Below are 15,989 nucleotides of genomic sequence, written 5' to 3'. Positions count from 1 at the left end.
TCAAAATTTCTACCCAGCTATTTATCCCCCTCAAGGGTGATTTATTTTTACTCTGTTGTTTAGTATTTTCTTTCTCTCAATTCTTTTTGCTGATTGGTTAAATTTCACCTACATGTTTAAAATTAAAATCTGGGTAAAGTTATTTTTGTTACTCAACTTTTTTTTTAACCTGCTACAGAAATTTCCCAGTTCACAATTTATCTTTGTTATTTTTGTTGTTTTTTTGCGTCACATTCTTTCATCTGATTAATTTTACTGCGTGACTATCGATTTGTACCCAACACATTGTCACCTGGTTATAATAATTGGTAACTGATCACTGATAATCTATCATCCAAGATCTGTTGAGAATGTATAGTAAGAATTCATACTTATTAATAATTAGGAACTAATGGTTAATGTATAATTAGGCTTGACAATTTGAGTTTTATCATTTTTGACATATCAATTTTTAAAGCATTTTAAATTTTTTTACTGATTTAAATGTTCACTGTTGCGGGAAGTTATGGGGCAGTCATGCAACAGGGCAGGTCAGACAATAATTATTGAATGACTAAACGTTGATTTTAAAAAGTGAAAGCTTTATACCTGTTAAAACACACATTGTCGACATGTACAAAGCAAATATCCTGAAATCCAGCTCCGCTCCATTCCCCAGCCGGGCTGGTCTCACGTCGCCCATCCGGACATTTTGATGATCATCAACAGAAAGATTTTTCCATCAGTTTCCATGGGTGCGGTGAAATTGACTTTTATCGATGTTTACTGATAAAAAAACAACCCCTTCCAAGGCTAGGTATAACATGACTTGTCAGAGTTCGTTAAACGTGCAATCTGGGTTTTACAACAAAATGTTAATAATTAACACAACCAATTGGTCAGTTATCCTGTCTCTGGCAAAGTCTTACAGCCAGCGGTCAGTCCCCGCAGCAGGAAAATGGGGAACTCAGCAAGGATCTTCGAAGCAGGAAAGGCGTCGAGTCCATAAAGAGGAGTGAGGCGTGACCTGCGGTAGGAGGCTGGCTAGCACAGTGACAAGTCAGAACTACGAGTCGGTAATTGGGCCTGCAGCGTGTATGGCTCCGAATGCTGGGAACGGAGGAAGTGACCGGTGCAGATCTTGCAGAGAATGGTAATAAACCCATTCAGCTGGACCCTGGGGGTAACGAGGATGAATTTGTGCTTGGAACAAACGAATTCGGGGAAGGTGGCACCAATTCTAGAACCGCGGAGGGGATCCAGGCTTGGACGGTTTGGCCAGGGGGCTGGAAGATCGAAAGAACAGTCAGGAAACGGGGGGGTTCAAGTTAGACGTGGCAGGTAAAAGCTGGGTTGGAAGACCCAGCGCTAGCTGGGCTTCGATGAACAGCAGCGTTTCTGAGGAACTGCTCCAAGACAGACGGGAATGGAGACGAGCCAGCCCCAGGGAGACGGGCCTGAGGCAAGGAGAAGAATCAAATCATTTATCATCTGTAATAGAAAATATTAGTGGTGTTTTAATACAGAAGAGTGAGTATCAATTGCTAATTTATAATTACTGATAATTACTAATAAGATTGATTTCATCATGGAATCTGTGACTTCCAGTAACCTTCATGACTTCAGCCTGCGGTGGTTGGGAGCTGTGGGTCCCCCGCTGCCCGCGGGGACAGGGAGCTGTGGGGTACCTCTACCGTCTCTGGCAGCCCCTACAGCCCCCAGCTGCGATGGCGGAACCCCCCAGCTCCCAGCCGCCGTGGGCCCCCAGAGCTGCAGGGGGCAGGGTCACCCCACAGCCCCAGTTCAGCTGCCCCGCTTCAGGCAGTGTGGGGACCCACCGATCCCCATTTTGTCCAGGATATTTTTAGTAAAATTCAAGAACAGGTCACAGTTTCCATGAACTTTTCTTTTTTGCCCATCACCTGTCCCCGACTTTTACTAAAAATATCCCTGATAAAAGCTTAGTCTTACTACTAATGTATTTTGATATATCCTGAATAGTGCCCAATTTATAATAATTACTAATTTATCATTTATAATACAAAGTAGTGTTTAATATATAGTCCCTGATTTATTACTAATTTCTCATTTATGATATAAAATGTTATAAATGATAAATAGTAGTAATCATTTAGTTATATAATTGTTTATTAGAAATGATTAATATTGTTTAACATATATAATATGCAATATCTAATTTATAATTAATTACAAATAATGTATTTATAATATAAAGTATTGTTCAATCTCTCATTTAAAATGTAGTAATTGATAATTATATCATTTATAAGTATTATCATATTGTTAGTTAACATAATATTATAAATTAGAGATTGTACAACAATAAACACAGACCCCAGCCAAGAGCGGGGGTCCCCTCGCGCCGGGGCGCTGTGCAGACCCCGGCCGAGAGCGAGGCCCTGCAATGAATGATGTCATTTGACCGATTATCGATGGTTTCCCGGTCCCCACAGTCCGCATGGTGCTGTCCCTCAGGCATTTCGCTGGCGTCACCTCACTGTCATGCACCAATAGTCCAGCCTGGCCTGCATGTCACCAGCAGCAGCTGGAGTTTAGTCCTCTGGGTGGGATTTGGGCCCAAGAAGCGGGAATCCAGTCTCGGGGGCCGGATTCAGCCCAAGATCGGGGTGAGCAAAACCGGGCTGGGATTTACACAGGGGAAATGCCCTGCTGTGAATGAGAAAGGGAGTGTCACCAGAGCGATGGCCAGTTCCTGCCCGCTGGGGCTCTGGCCCCATTGACACCCGGCCCAAGATACAAACGGGGCCAAAACTGACCCTTGTGTTACAATTGGCCATCATCCCTCTGGGCACCAGTCCCCCTTCCAGCTCCCCAGCCCCACATCTCTATACCCCCATCCCCTTATACCTCCATCCATCCCATGTCCTCTCTCCCTCCATCCATCTCCCTACACCCCCATTCCCCCTACTCGCCTGTCCCCATTCCCCCTGCTCACCTCTCCCCATCCCCTGCTCACCTGTCATATTCCTCCCCCCCGCCCCAGCCACTGGTCTCTGTCCTTCTCCAGCTGGTCCCTCAGACCCGCTGGCCCAGGGTGATGGGCACACTGCAGGCAGCTGCAGGGAGCGGGGCACTGTCGGGGCTGCGTATGGGGCCCACCGCTGCCACCATGGCAGGGTTCCCTTCCCACTCTGAACTCTGAGGGATAGATGTGGGGACCAGCATGCAAGACCCCCTAAGCTTATTTTTACCAGCTTAGGTTAAAAACTTTCCCAAGGCACAAATTCCACCTTGTCCTTGAACAGTATGCTGCTACCATCAAGGGGTTTAGACAAAGAATCAGGGAAAGGACCACTTGGCATTCCTGTTCCCACAAAATAGCCCCCCAAGCCCCTTCACCCCCTTTCCTGGGGAGGCTTGAGAATATCCTAACCAATTGGTTACAAAGTGAACACAGACCCAAACCCCTAGATCTTTGGACACTGAAAAAAAAAATCAATCCCTTCTTAAAAGAATTTTATTTAAAAAAAAAAAAAAAGAAAGAAAGAAAAGGTAAAAATCCCCTCTGTAAAGTCAGGTTGGAAGATAACTTTACAGGGTAACAAACGATGCACAAAACACAGAGGAACCCCCCCACCCCAGAGCCTTAGCTTCAAAGTTACAACAAAACCGGGATAAACCTCCCTCCAGCAAAGGGAAAATTCACAAGCTGAGAAAACAAAGAGAAACTAATCCACCTTGCCTGGCTGTACTTAGAATTTCTGTAATAGGAGAGACTGGTTCAGAAGGGTTTGGAGGACATGGACTGATGTCCGGTCCCGCTTAGTCTCAAGCGCAAAGGAACACCAAGGCAAAGAACCCAAAACAAAGGCCCCCCCAGATTTGAAAAGATCTTTTGTCCCCATTGGTTCCTTTGGTCAGGTACCAACCAGGTTATTTGAGCTTCTTAACCCCTTACAGGTAAGGAGGAATTTTAGGCTACCCTTATGGTTATGACAGGGCCAGAGTTAGGGGGACCTGGCTACACACACCCTGGGGAGCTTCCAGCCCCACATACTGACCCCATATACCCTCAATCCAGCCCCACATCCCCACTCCCCCATCAACCTCATCTATCTATATAGCTTTCTCCCTCCCATTCCACCATGCACATATCCCCCAGATCCAGCCCCACATCAGACCCCGCCTACCCCTCGATCCTGTGCCATATACCCCTCCCAGTGCCCTCCCCCCAAAGACTTGTTCTCAGTTCATCTCCTCACTGGAATATTGGGTGGGTCGCTGTGGGTCAGGATGGAGCAAATGGGGGGGGGGGGGCTGATCTTAGTCTGGGTCTGTGCAGCGCCCGGCTCTGATCTTGGGTAACAAAGATGGGACAGACGTATGTAGACGGGCAGCTTTCTCCTCAGGGATCCTACTCTAAAGGGTGCAGGACTGGCGGGCCATCAAGAGCCCTGGCTCTGGTTGGTTTGGGACGTGCAGAGGGGAGAAGGGAAAATCCCGTGTCTGAGACTGTCAGGGCAGAGCTGGTGGCGGGGTGGGATAAGCTGCGGGGCGTGGAATATCTCAGCCCTGTAATGAAGCGTTAACTGGGGTCGTTTGCATTTAATTTCCCTAGGATTTTCTATTTGTCAGCCTGGCCATGCAGGCTCTCAGCTCCCCCAAGGGGCGGCTGAGCCCTGTTTCATAAGAGGGGAGGTTCACCCTTATACGGGGCCCGCATGCCCCCCAGGACTCCTGGGTTCCATTCCTGCCTCTGGGGCTTGATTCCCAGCCCCCTGCCGCTCTAACCACTAGACACCACTCCTCTCCTGGTGCCAGGGAGAGAACCCAGGAGTCCGGGCTCCCAGCCCTCCCCCAGTTCCCACTCCCCTCCCAGAGCCGGGGAGAGAACCCTGGAGTCCGGGCAGAGCAGGGGGAGGGGACAATGCAGGAGGCTCAGTGAGGGAGGGGGGCAAATCCCAGCGGGAAGGGGGGTAAATATCCCGGGGGGGGGGAATCCCTGGGAGCGGGGGAATCCCCAGGGAACAGGGGGCGGACGCAGCAGAATCCACCGGGGAAGAGCCGCTGCCGGACGCGGCCGAATCAACCCAGCCGCTGGGAGGGGCCAGGAGCAGGGAGCGAGCGCTGGGCTATACCAAGTGCCCGCATGGGGGCGCGTCAGGGCTCCCCCTTCGCGCGCTGGTTTCTCTCACCAGCTCGGGCGAGGGACAAAATTCATCGTGCCAACGCGCGGTGGCTGTTCTTTCTATGCGTCCATCCCCGCCCCCCCCCCGCCGCAGCTCCCAGCAGCAGGCTGTTCCAGGCTCGGTCTCCCCTCCCAGGCCAGGGTCTCCCATGAACCACGGGGCTGTGCAGCAGGATGGTTTGTTGATGGTGGAGTATCTGGGCATCCCAGTTTGTTTATTGTAGGGTCTCCTGTGCATGCTGGGGCTGCAAGGTCTCGTTTGTTTATTGTAGGGTCTTCCGTGACCACTGGGGTCACACGGGCTCGTTTGTTTATTGTAGGGTCTCCTGTGAGCACCAGGGCCGCAGAGCCCTGTTTGTTTACGGTAGGGTCTCCTGTGAACACTGGTATGTTTGTTTACGGTAGGGTCTCTCACGTGCCCTGGGGCTACAGACACTAATGTGTTGTCTGTTGGCTCTCTCCGGGGCTATGCACGCTCCCTTGCTCCGTGGAGGGTGACTGGGCAGAGTGGTTTGTTTATTGCGGGGTCTCTCCGGAGACCTTGGTTTGCATCGCCTAGGGTTATTGCTGTAGGGTTGCTTATGAGCGCTGGGCGGCCAGGCATGCTGTTTATTCTAGGGTCTGCCCTGAGAACTGACACTGCACAGGCTGGCTTATTATCGTAGGGTTTCCCTCTGCTCAGTGGCTTTGGCTCGACATTTTATTTTAATTTCTGTCAGAAAAGATCATTGAGGGAGCAGAAAATACAGAAAACAGCCTGTGGTGGGGGGTGGGGGGAAGAGAAGGGTTAACTCCCAGCACCCCGGTCTAACCGCTAGACCCCACTCCCCTCCCAGAGCCAGGGAGAGAACCCAGGAGTCCTGGCCCCCGGCTCTAACCCATTAGAGCTCCCCAGCCAGCTGCTTCCTGAAAAGTAAAAAAACGCAGGATTGGGAGCAGGGGAGCAACGATGTGAAATCCTAGAGATCAGGCTGATTGCTGGAGGAGGCGCCTGGCTGGCCAGTGACCAGGGCTTCCTTGAGAAGATAGGGGGACTCCATTGCGTGGGAGTTCTGCCCACGGTGACTGTCACCACCCAAAATGGCTGAAAGGAGGGAAGAGTTCAGCGCTACTGTAATTACACCGCAAGGGCAAAGGAAGGGGGTTGGGAGCCAGGACGCCCGGGTTCTCTCCCCAGCTCAGGGAGGGGAGTGGGGTCTAGTAGTTAGAGCAGGGGGCTGGGAGCCAGGACCCCTGGGCGCTGTTCCTTTCCCTCCCCCCTCCATCATGGCATCGGTTGCCAGCTGGCAAATTTCTCCCTCCCAGATATAATCAGCCCCCAGCAGGAGTTACCGTCTCATCACACCCAGCGGCTCGGGCTCCTCAGCCCTGCACCCAGCCATGTTATTGCCACAGCAGGTTCCCAGCCTGCTCCCGGGGGCCCCAAATCATCCCCCTGCCAGAGCCCACACAGGCCTAGTAGCCAGGAGGGAATGATTGCCTCATGCCCCCTGGGAACCCAACAGGCAACGGGTCTGCACAGAATGCACTCATCTCTAGAGAACCCAGGAGTCCTGGCTCCCAGCTCCCCTGCTCTGACCATGAGATCCCACTCCCCGCCCAGAGCCGGGGAGAGAACCCAGGAGTCCTGGCTGGCAGGCCTGCCACACCCTTTTAACGACTGGAGCTCACACCCAGTACTTAGAGCCAGGGGCCGGGCTTGGAGTCCTGACTTGTGCCCTGGGAACGAAGTCCATATGGCCAAGACAATAAACAATGTCGTCACTTCTCCCCCCCTCCCCATATCCCTATCCTGACCCCCAGCGCTGAGCTGCTTCGTGGGTTTCTAACCCTCTCCCAGGTGGGCTGCGGGCGCCTGTCCCGGAGGAAAGGGCTGGCAGGAGAAGGGTTAATCTCAGCTGCTTCTTTGGCAAAGGGCAGAGACCAGCTGGACAAGAATCTATAGGGACAGTTAAAGTCCCCTGGTCCTTGCCCACTGCCCCCCACCCTGCTCTGACCACTAGACCCCACTCCCCTCCCCGAGCTGGGGAGAGAACCCAGGAGTCCTGGCTCCCAGCCCTGCCCCTGGCTCTCGCCCCTTCCACCCCTCTGCCTTAACAGAGCCCTGGGGAGAGAGCCCAGGAGTCCTGGCTCCATACCCCACCCCACCCCTTTCCGCTAGGTGATGCGGCCTCCCCTATATCTGGCATTTGTAGGGTTAATAAGATGAACAGGAAATGAAACTACCAGCCCGGGAGCTGTCCTGCAGAATGGACCAATCAGGATAGGGATTGCGACCTTCATTTGCATATTTAAAGGGGACTCGATCTGTAGCTGTGGGCCCAGTGTTGTACCCTCTTCCATGTGTTTGCTAATTGTCCTTTGAAGACCCTACAGCAACAAAGCAGTGCAATTAACAGGTTGCAGGGGTAAATCTTTACTGTGTGTGGGTGTGTGTTTCCAAAGAGGCTGACCTGTGAGTGCTTGTGTCTTGTTCTCGGTGCACCTGGGGTGTGCCAGCGGGACTGTAGCCCACTGTGGCTGCATGTGTGTGTGTAAGTGTAACCCTGTGTACACTGTGAGACAGAGAGGGGGACTCTGGATATGTGTGTAACCCAGTGTGTGTTGCATTGTATCTCTGTGTGTGCGCGCACGTGCCAGGGCCGCTGTGTGTATAATTGTATTCCAGGGAGAGTGTGTGTCTATGAGAGGGACTTGTGTGTGTATCTGGAACCCTGTGTGTAATTATATCCCTGTGTGTACATGTGTGGCACTCCATGTCTCTGCGCACATGTCTCTGTGTGTGGGTGTTACCCTTCCCTAGTGTCTGTTTGTGTTACCCTTCCCTAGTGTGTGTGTATTTGTGTGTGTATCTGTTTGTGTTACCCTTCCCTAGTGTGTGAATCTGTTTGTGTTACCCTTCCCTAGTGTGTGTATCTGTTTGTGTTCTCCTTCCCGTGTGTGTGTGTTACCCTTCCCTCGTGTGTCAGGGGCATCTCTATGTCCACGCCCCCCCCCCCCCGTGCAGCTGGCCCTTTAAGGGCTCCAGGCTTCCTGTCCCCGCCCCCTCCCGTCCTCCCCAACCCCTGGCATTTAAAGGGCCCGTCCCCGCAGCTGGCAGCAGCGCAGCGCCCGCTGCCCCGGCCATGTGGCTGTCCCGGAGCCGCCCTGCAGCGGCCGCTGCCCGGCGCGCCCTGGCCCTGAGACCCTACTGCACCCGCCGCGCCCAGCGCCAGGGGCTGCTCTTCCGGCAGGTGAGCCCCGGGCCGGGCCTGGGGGCTGCGAGCCAGGACTCCTGGGTTCCCTCCCTGGCACTGGGAGGGGAGTGGGGGCTGGTGGTTTGAGCTGCGAGCCAGGACTCCTGGGTTCTCTCCACAGCTCTGGGAAGGGAGTGGGGTCTGGTAGTTAGAGCGGGGGCGGGTCTGCGAGCCAGGACTCCTGGGTTCCCTCCCTGGCACTGGGAGGGGAGTGGGGGCTGGTGATTCGAGCAGGGGGGCAGGGCTGGGAGCTGGAACTCCTGGGTTCTCTCCCCAGAAGAAGGCGCTCTGGCAGTCAGGAAATCCCAGCCCGCCTTATTGCTGGTCTGATCAGATCCTTGGTGCTGTAACTTCCCCGCCCTGCTTGCGGGGCTCCTGACTTCCTGTCCCGCTCCCAGGGTAAAGGGAGCCTGGAGCTGGGAATGACTGACGGGGCAGGAGGGATAGCACCAGAACCATGGGTAGAACCCAGGAGTCCCGGCTCCCAGCCCCCTGCTCTAACCACTAGACCCCACTCTCCTGCCGGCGCTAACTGGGTCTCCCCTCCACAGCTCTTTGAGCCCGTGAGCTGCACCTACACCTACCTGCTCGCGGATCTGAAGACCAAGGAGGCGGTTCTGATCGACCCGGTTCTGGAGACGGCCAAGCGGGACGCGGAGCTGGTGAGGGAGCTGGGCCTCAACTTACTGTACGCAGGTGAGAGAAGCCCTGGAAGGCAGGTGGAGAATGGGACACGGGGCCTTTCCCCTCTCGGGGGCACCGGCCCTGATCCGGCCCCAGGGCAGGGACCGGCCGGCTCAGGGGGTGGAGAATGGGGCACGGGGCCTTTCCCCTCTCGGGGGCACCGGCCCTGATCCGGCCCCAGGGCAGGGACCGGCTGGCTCAGGGGGTGGAGAATGGGGCACGGGGCCTTTCCCCTCTCAGGGGCACCGGCCCTGATCCGGCCCCAGGGCAGGGACCGGCTGGCTCAGGGGGTGGAGAATGGGGCACGGGGCCTTTCCCCTCTCGGGGGCACCGGCCCTGATCCGGCCCCAGGGCAGGGACCGCCTGGCTCAGGGGGTGGAGAATGGGGCACGGGGCCTTTCCCCTCTCGGGGGCACCGGCCCTGATCCGGCCCCAGGGCAGGGACCGGCTGGCGGGGCGGGTGGGGAGCGGGTCAGGTTCCCATCTGTAAATCCCTGGTTCTGCTCCGCGCAGCCAACACCCACTGCCATGCAGACCACATCACGGGCACCGGGCTGCTGAAGACGATGCTCCCAGGCTGCCGCAGTGTGATCTCCCAGGACAGCGGGGCCTTGGCCGACATCCTCCTCCGCGAGGGCCACGCCCTGGAATTCGGGGCCTTCGTAAGTCACCTGGGCACTGGGGCTGGGAGCCCGGACTCCTGGGTTCTCTCCTCGGCTCTGGAAGGGCGGGGGGTCTAGTGATTAGAGCATGTGTGTGTGGAGGGAGGGGGACTTGGGAGTCGGGACTCCTGGGTTTCTCCCCAGAGTGGGAGCTGAGTGGGGTCAGAACAGGGGGGTTGTGAGGCAGGATTCCTGGGTTCTCTCCGTAGTTCTGGGAGCAGAGCAGAATGGAGTCAGAGTAGGGGGCTGGGAGCCAGGACTCCTGGGTCCCATAAAGAGGTCATGTCGCTGGCTCCCCCTGTCTGCAGGCCCTGGAAACCCGCTCCACCCCCGGACACACGGACGGCTGTCTGACCTACGTGCTCAGTGACAGGACCATGGCCTTCACCGGGGACGCCCTGCTGATCCGGGGCTGCGGCCGCACCGACTTCCAGCAGGGTGAGGGCGAGCTGGGGTGATGGGGGGGGGGGTTCTTGGAGGGCTGGTGAATGGTTACCGTGGGGACAAGACGGTGCATCCCTTTGATATGATGGTAACCGCCATGGCTATGGTGACAGCCGCTGGGCATGACCTGCTGGTGCCATGGTGAGGGGTGGGGGGGGGGTGCGTTATCTCTTGAACGTGATTGGTAGTTGCCATGGAGATGGAGGGAGCATCTCTGGGTTCACCTCCTAGTCGCCATAGCCCTGGGGAACATGGCTGCTGGTTGCCAAGGTGATGGCAGTGGGTGCTGGGGCGATGATGGGGGTGCCATGCCAGGGAGCTTTGGCCAGATGGTGCCAAGGATGTCAGGGGTGCCATGCCAGGGGGTTGGCTGTGTCCCTCACCCCATGGTAACCAGGCCCCACTTCTCTCTGCCCCCCAGGCTCCCCGGAGACCCTGTACCGCTCCGTGCACGAGAAAATCTTCACGCTCCCCGGAGACTGTCTGATCTACCCCGCCCACGACTACACGGGTGAGTCCGAGCGCGGCGCTAGGGGGCGCTGTGCTGCAGGGGGCGGGGCTCAGTGGGGCAGTCAGGGCTGGCCCCGATGCCCCAGCCCGGCACTAGGGGGCGCTGTGCTCCAGGGAGCCGGGTGGGGGGCCCGCAGGGGTGGGGGCTCCCCCTGCTGGTGCTGTTTCTCACCTGCCCCCTGGCGCCCCCTGCAGGCCAGACGGTGTCCACGGTGGAGGAGGAGAGGACCCTGAACCCCCGACTGACCCAGAGCTGCGAGGCCTTTGTCCAGCTGATGAACAGCTTGAACCTTCCTCAACCCCAACAAATTGGTGAAGCTGGGAGTCAGGACGCCTGAGTTCTCTCCATGGGCTGGGAGGGAGAAGGGTTGGTGGGTTAGAGCAGTGGGGGGCTGGGAGGCAGGACGCCTGGGTTCTCTCACGGGGCTGGGAGGGGAGTGGGGGGTCTAGTGGTTAAAGCGGGGGGTGGAGTTATCCCAGTTGAGGACTGGCAGGGGGCGTAGATGAGGCCAGGGCCCCTATCGCTCTGTCTAATGTGTCTGTTTTTTCATCCTCTGCAGATTTTGCTGTCCCAGCGAACCTCAAGTGTGGGATACAGGATGCAGCGACTTAGCCCAGCCCTCTTTCTCTAATGCCACGCCCCCTTGTATTAAGCCCCACCCACCTCATCATAGGGCACACCCTCTCATTGACCCTTATGATGATGCAAGGTCCTTTGGCCTGGGACTGGCTGTCCCTGACTCTCACTCTGGTCCCTCCCTTAAGCGAAATCTGGGGGCTCCCTGTTTGGGGTCCTGAGTGGGAGGGTGCATCCCTTGACTGGGGAGGGGGTTCATGATCTTCAACCATGGCAGCTTCCCGACCCCCCCCCTCCCCACCCAGTCTGGCATTCACTGTGGGGTGGGAGCTTCCCGCTAGCCTCCCCTGGGGAGCAAAGCCCCCCTCCTTCCCTGAGCCTGGTGTGCAGACAGCAGGGAACCCCTGCAGCCAGCATTGGGGTCTGAGAGAGGCCCCAGGCCCCCATATTCTGCATTTGAATAACGGGGTGCCTGGGCGGACCCTGCTCAGTTCTGTCAGGCCCTGCTTCCTACCCTGTGCCTGAACTGGGGGGTCCCACCCACACTGCAGGGCTCCCTCCACTTGCTGTTTGCACTAGCTGGACTGCCTCTGCTCTGTGGGGCGTCGGCACCCGTGGGCCTAGAGCTGGGAGCGGGTGTTCCCCACTCTGGGCTGGAAGGGGGGGGGGCCCTCTTTATGAATGGGGCTCAGTCTTGGGGAGGGAGGGGGTTGGAAATGAACCACTGCTGAGAGAATAAAGTTGTGCTGGACCCATCGGAATCGCGTTTGCTTCCCAAGGCGGGATGCTGGGTGAGATGGGCCCATGGGGCCAGCGTGTTACTGCAGTTGTCCACCAGAGGGTGCTGCTCCCTCACTTTCCCAGGCCTGTTCCCGGGGTTTGCTCTCCCACAGGGGGCCCAGACCCCCTCACCTCCCGCCCCAGGAATAGCTGCAGGAGCCTGCACGTGGCCTTGGCCCAGAGAAAGGGCAAGAGGGAAGGAGAATCGGCTTCCCCCCCCACCCCTGAGAGCTGAACTCGCCACTCCCCCCCATTCCTCCCGTCCTGCTAGTTCTTTCCTTTTCCCTTCCTTCCTCTCTGGGGAGGGGTAAACCCCGGCCACAACCCCCACTGCTTAAAAAAGGGAGCCCCCCATCCCTCGGTCTGTTCCCACCCACCCTGACCCCTGCAAACAGGCTCAGCCAGCTGGACACCACCTCGGAGCCAGGCGCAACGCTGGTGCGGCTCCATCCCAGCTGGAGGGGGAAGGTCTTTCTGCCCAGCGAACTCCACAGGGTTGGGATGGAGCCACCCCAGACACCCCCCTTCAATAAGGGGTGCTGCCCCTTTAAGGCTGCAGCCCTGAAAGAAAGGAAGTGTGGGAGATGTAGTCCCCAGGGTCCATGGGTGTTGTAAGCTGGGCAGCAAGGCATGCTGGGAAGCGACCAGGGCTATAAAAGGGGGCTCCCTTTTCGGCTACCAAGAGGAGGGTCCGGGTGAATATGGGGGGTTGGACACCTTAGCTAGCCAGCCGCTGCGAGACACTCCTGGGGCAACTGTGTCCACTACACCACTGCGCATGTGCAGAATTTGGGGGTTCCCCCCCCCAGCTTTTCTGTGTTTCCCTGCAGAATACGAGATGCCGCTGGGGCCACGCGCCCTTCCCTGGCCGTGGTCTCGAGCGGGCGCGCTGGGAGCAGCCGGGAGGGGTGTAAATCACCGCTGGGGCTGGGCGTGCCCGCTGCAGAAAAGCAGGCCCTTCTGCGGTGGCGGGTGCACGGCTGAGTCTGTGTCAGGGGGCGGGGGGGGGGGGGCTGCAGGTGATCCCCCCCCCCGCCACCTCCGTGCAGCCAGGGGCCCGCGCTCCCCACTGGCAGGTAGCCCCGGAGTGTGCCCCTTGTCCACGTCGCCGCGCCTGCCCTGCAGAGGCGTGGGGCTGACGCAAGCAGCTGTGGGGAAACCATGGGGAGCCTTGGCCAGGGGTGCCATGGGGGGGCGGGGGCACCTGCCCCCTGATTTTCAGGCTGCACAGCTTCTCCAGGAGCGGGGTTCTCCAGCTGCGGCTCCCAGTGCTAGGGACTTGGGAGTGGGCCAGGCAAGTAAGGGGTCAGTTGGGGTGTGAGGGGGAAGCAGAGGGACCCCAGTGGAATGGGGGAGGAGAGCTCCCCAGTGGTAGAACGGGGTTTTTTGGAGCCTGGGGGTGGGGGGGGCTGTGGGATGGGAAAGGGGAGTCAATCTCCAGGGGAAGGGAGAGATGAGGGCACAGGGCTGAGGGGGAACGGTCCATGGGACAAGGATCCTGATGAGGGAGGGGAAGCTGAGGAAGCGTGGGGGGGCTAGGAGTAGCTATGTGGGTCTTGGGGTGTGTTTGCCCACTGAGAAGCAGGGAGCCCCCTCACCTCTGCCTGGGAAGAGACTGGGACAGATCCCACTATGCTAATGCGTTCTCTGTGCCATCAGCTCTCTCTGCCTTACCCCCAGCTCCCGTGTTTCCGGGTAACCTGCACCCTGAGCCTGCAGCAAGGATCCACGTGGGCACAGGGGTTTCTGTCTCTCTCTGCTCCTGGGGGGTTGTCTGTCTCGTTACAGACAGACTGGCTGACAGGGATTTTGCAATACATTACCAAAGTAGTTGAAAGTGAGGGGATGATATGGGATTTGGGGGAGGGATAGCTCAGTGGTTTGAGCATTGCCTGCTAAACCCAGGGTTGTGAGTTCAATCCTTCAGGGGGCCCTTTAGGGATAGGGGGCAAAAATTGGGGATTGGTCCTGCATTGAGCAGGGGGTTGGACTAGGAGACCTCCCTTCCAACTCTGATATTCTACAATTCTAAGAAAATGCACAGGGTTTTTAAATGTTGTGCACAGAACTTTTTGTTTTTTTGGTGCAGAATTCCCCCCAGAGCAGGGAGCCTGGCACCATCTCGCCGAGCTGCCCCAGCAGCATTCTCTGCTGTTGCTTCCAGCCCTGGATCTTAAAGCAATTAACACAGGTTAATTAGTGGACCCTGACAAACCTTTCCTTCCCTGGGGAAACTGAGTCAAGCAAACTCAATGCTATTATACAGTGAGGGAAACTGAGGCAGAAAGAGGTGAAATCTGTGCAGGACAGCTGGGGATAGAACCCAGTAGCCCTGGGTCCTAGAGCCCCCTTGCTCTAACCACTAGATTCCTTTCCCCTCCCAGAACTGTGAGAGAACCCAGGAGTCCTGGCTCCCAGCTGGCCCCTGCTCTAACCACTTGACATCACTCTCCTCCCAGAGCCAGGGATAGATCACAGGAGTCCAGGCTCCCAACCCCGCCTGCTCTAACCACTAGACTCCCCTCCCCTCGCCGAACTGAGGAGCAAACCCAGAAGTTCTGGCTCCCAGGACCCCCTGCTTTCAGCCAGGTGACCTGTGAAATCCGGGGTGTGGCCGATTATCCAGTTCCCACCCACCCGCCCCATGTTTATACCAGGCCCACGCCACAGGTGTGTTGGGTTGAGGTTATATGATGCCAGCCAAGGTGGCAGAACCTGGGTGAAGGGTGGGAATCTGGGGGGAACGTGGGCAGGGGCAGAGGAGACACTAAAGGGCAAATCTAATGAACGTCCTAGATGCCTGTGTGCTAATGCACGAAGTATGGGGAGTCAACAGGAAGGGCTAGAGATCCCCGTGAAGAATCCCAATTACGACACACGGTGCATCACAATGACTCGGCAGGTTAACTCCCGTGACTGCAATATCGGTACAGAAGGGCACGGTTTACTCAGGCGGGCAGGGACAGAGGGAGGAGGGGTTGCTGGTATAGCCAAGGTGTTGGCACCTGCTCGGAGGCTGGGATGCGAATAGGAGATGGATTTGTTGAAAGTCTCCGGGTCGGGATAAAAGGGGTAACAACCCGGGGGGGGGGGGGAACGCCATGGGAGGGTCGGCAACAGACCAGCTAGCCAGGAAGAAGAGGTGGGTGAGGCTTTTTTAAACAACTCACAGAATCATGCAAAGCCCAGGCCGTGGTGGCGACGGGGGGTTTCAACCACCCAGAGAACGGCTGGGAAAATAACACAGCCGGGCACAGATCTTGGAATGCATTGGAGACAGCTTTGGGGAAAGCAGCGAGGGGGAGGCGGTTCTGGATTTGGTTCTGACCCACAGGGAGGAACTGGTTGAGAATCTGCAGGTGGACGGCAGCCTGGGTGAAAGGGGTCAGGAAATGACAGAGCTCACGCTGCTAAGGAACGGGAGGAGGGAAAACAGCAGAGATCAGACAATGGACTTGGAGAAGGCCGACTTCAGTGAACTCAGCGAATTGGTGGTGAGATCCCGTGGGAAGCAAGTCTGAGGGCCACAGAGTTCAGGGCAGTTTTTAAAGAGACGTTATTAAGGGCACAAGAGCAAACTACCCTGCTGCGTAGGAAGGATGGCAAAAGACCACTCTGGCTTACCAGGGGATCGTCAATGAGCTGAACCGCAGAAAAGAATCCTGCAAAAAGTGTAAATTAGGTCAGATTGCGAAGGGTGAACATAAACACACGACACATGTCGGGACAAAATGAGAAAGGCCAAGGCACAAAACGAGATTAAACCAGCTAGGGACAGCAAGGGCAACAAGAAAACATTCTGTGAATACGTGAAAAGCAAGAGGAAGACCAAGGATGGGACAGGTCTGTTAATCAGTGAGAATGGAAAGCCAGTAACAGAAAACGAAGCAATGGCTGAAGTGTAAAATGCTTTTTTTGTTTCTGTTTTCATCAGCCGACTACCATAG

At 56.6% G+C, this 15,989-nt stretch overlaps 1 protein-coding gene across 4 annotated transcripts; it reads left to right on the top strand.

The window, feature by feature from the left end:
* Window positions 1-486: 486 nt before the first annotated feature.
* On the top strand, window positions 487-11,961 carry LOC311512563 (persulfide dioxygenase ETHE1, mitochondrial-like). Of its 4 annotated transcripts, none has more exons than XM_084613839.1 (7): window positions 487-1,132; window positions 8,937-9,081; window positions 9,583-9,731; window positions 10,040-10,169; window positions 10,597-10,686; window positions 10,881-10,997; window positions 11,246-11,960. In XM_084613839.1, exons 1-7 carry the CDS (start codon window positions 1,130-1,132, stop codon window positions 11,296-11,298), a joined length of 687 nt encoding a protein of 228 aa, XP_084469965.1. In that variant the 5' UTR covers window positions 487-1,129; the 3' UTR covers window positions 11,299-11,960. The 4 variants fall into 4 exon arrangements, with proteins under 4 accessions (XP_084469965.1, XP_084469964.1, XP_084469966.1 ...); XM_084613838.1 differs by lacking the exon at window positions 487-1,132 and adding an exon at window positions 5,262-5,337 and having other exon boundaries at window positions 11,246-11,961; XM_084613840.1 differs by lacking the exon at window positions 487-1,132 and adding an exon at window positions 7,531-7,548.
* Window positions 11,962-15,989: the final 4,028 nt, after the last annotated feature.

The sequence above is a fragment of the Lepidochelys olivacea genome, assembly GCF_965140295.1.
Source record: "Lepidochelys olivacea isolate rLepOli2 genome assembly, chromosome: 24".
Taxonomy (NCBI): domain Eukaryota; kingdom Metazoa; phylum Chordata; order Testudines; family Cheloniidae; genus Lepidochelys; species Lepidochelys olivacea.
Note: the sequence above shows the minus strand (reverse complement) of the source record. Positions and strands in the feature narration are given on the sequence as shown.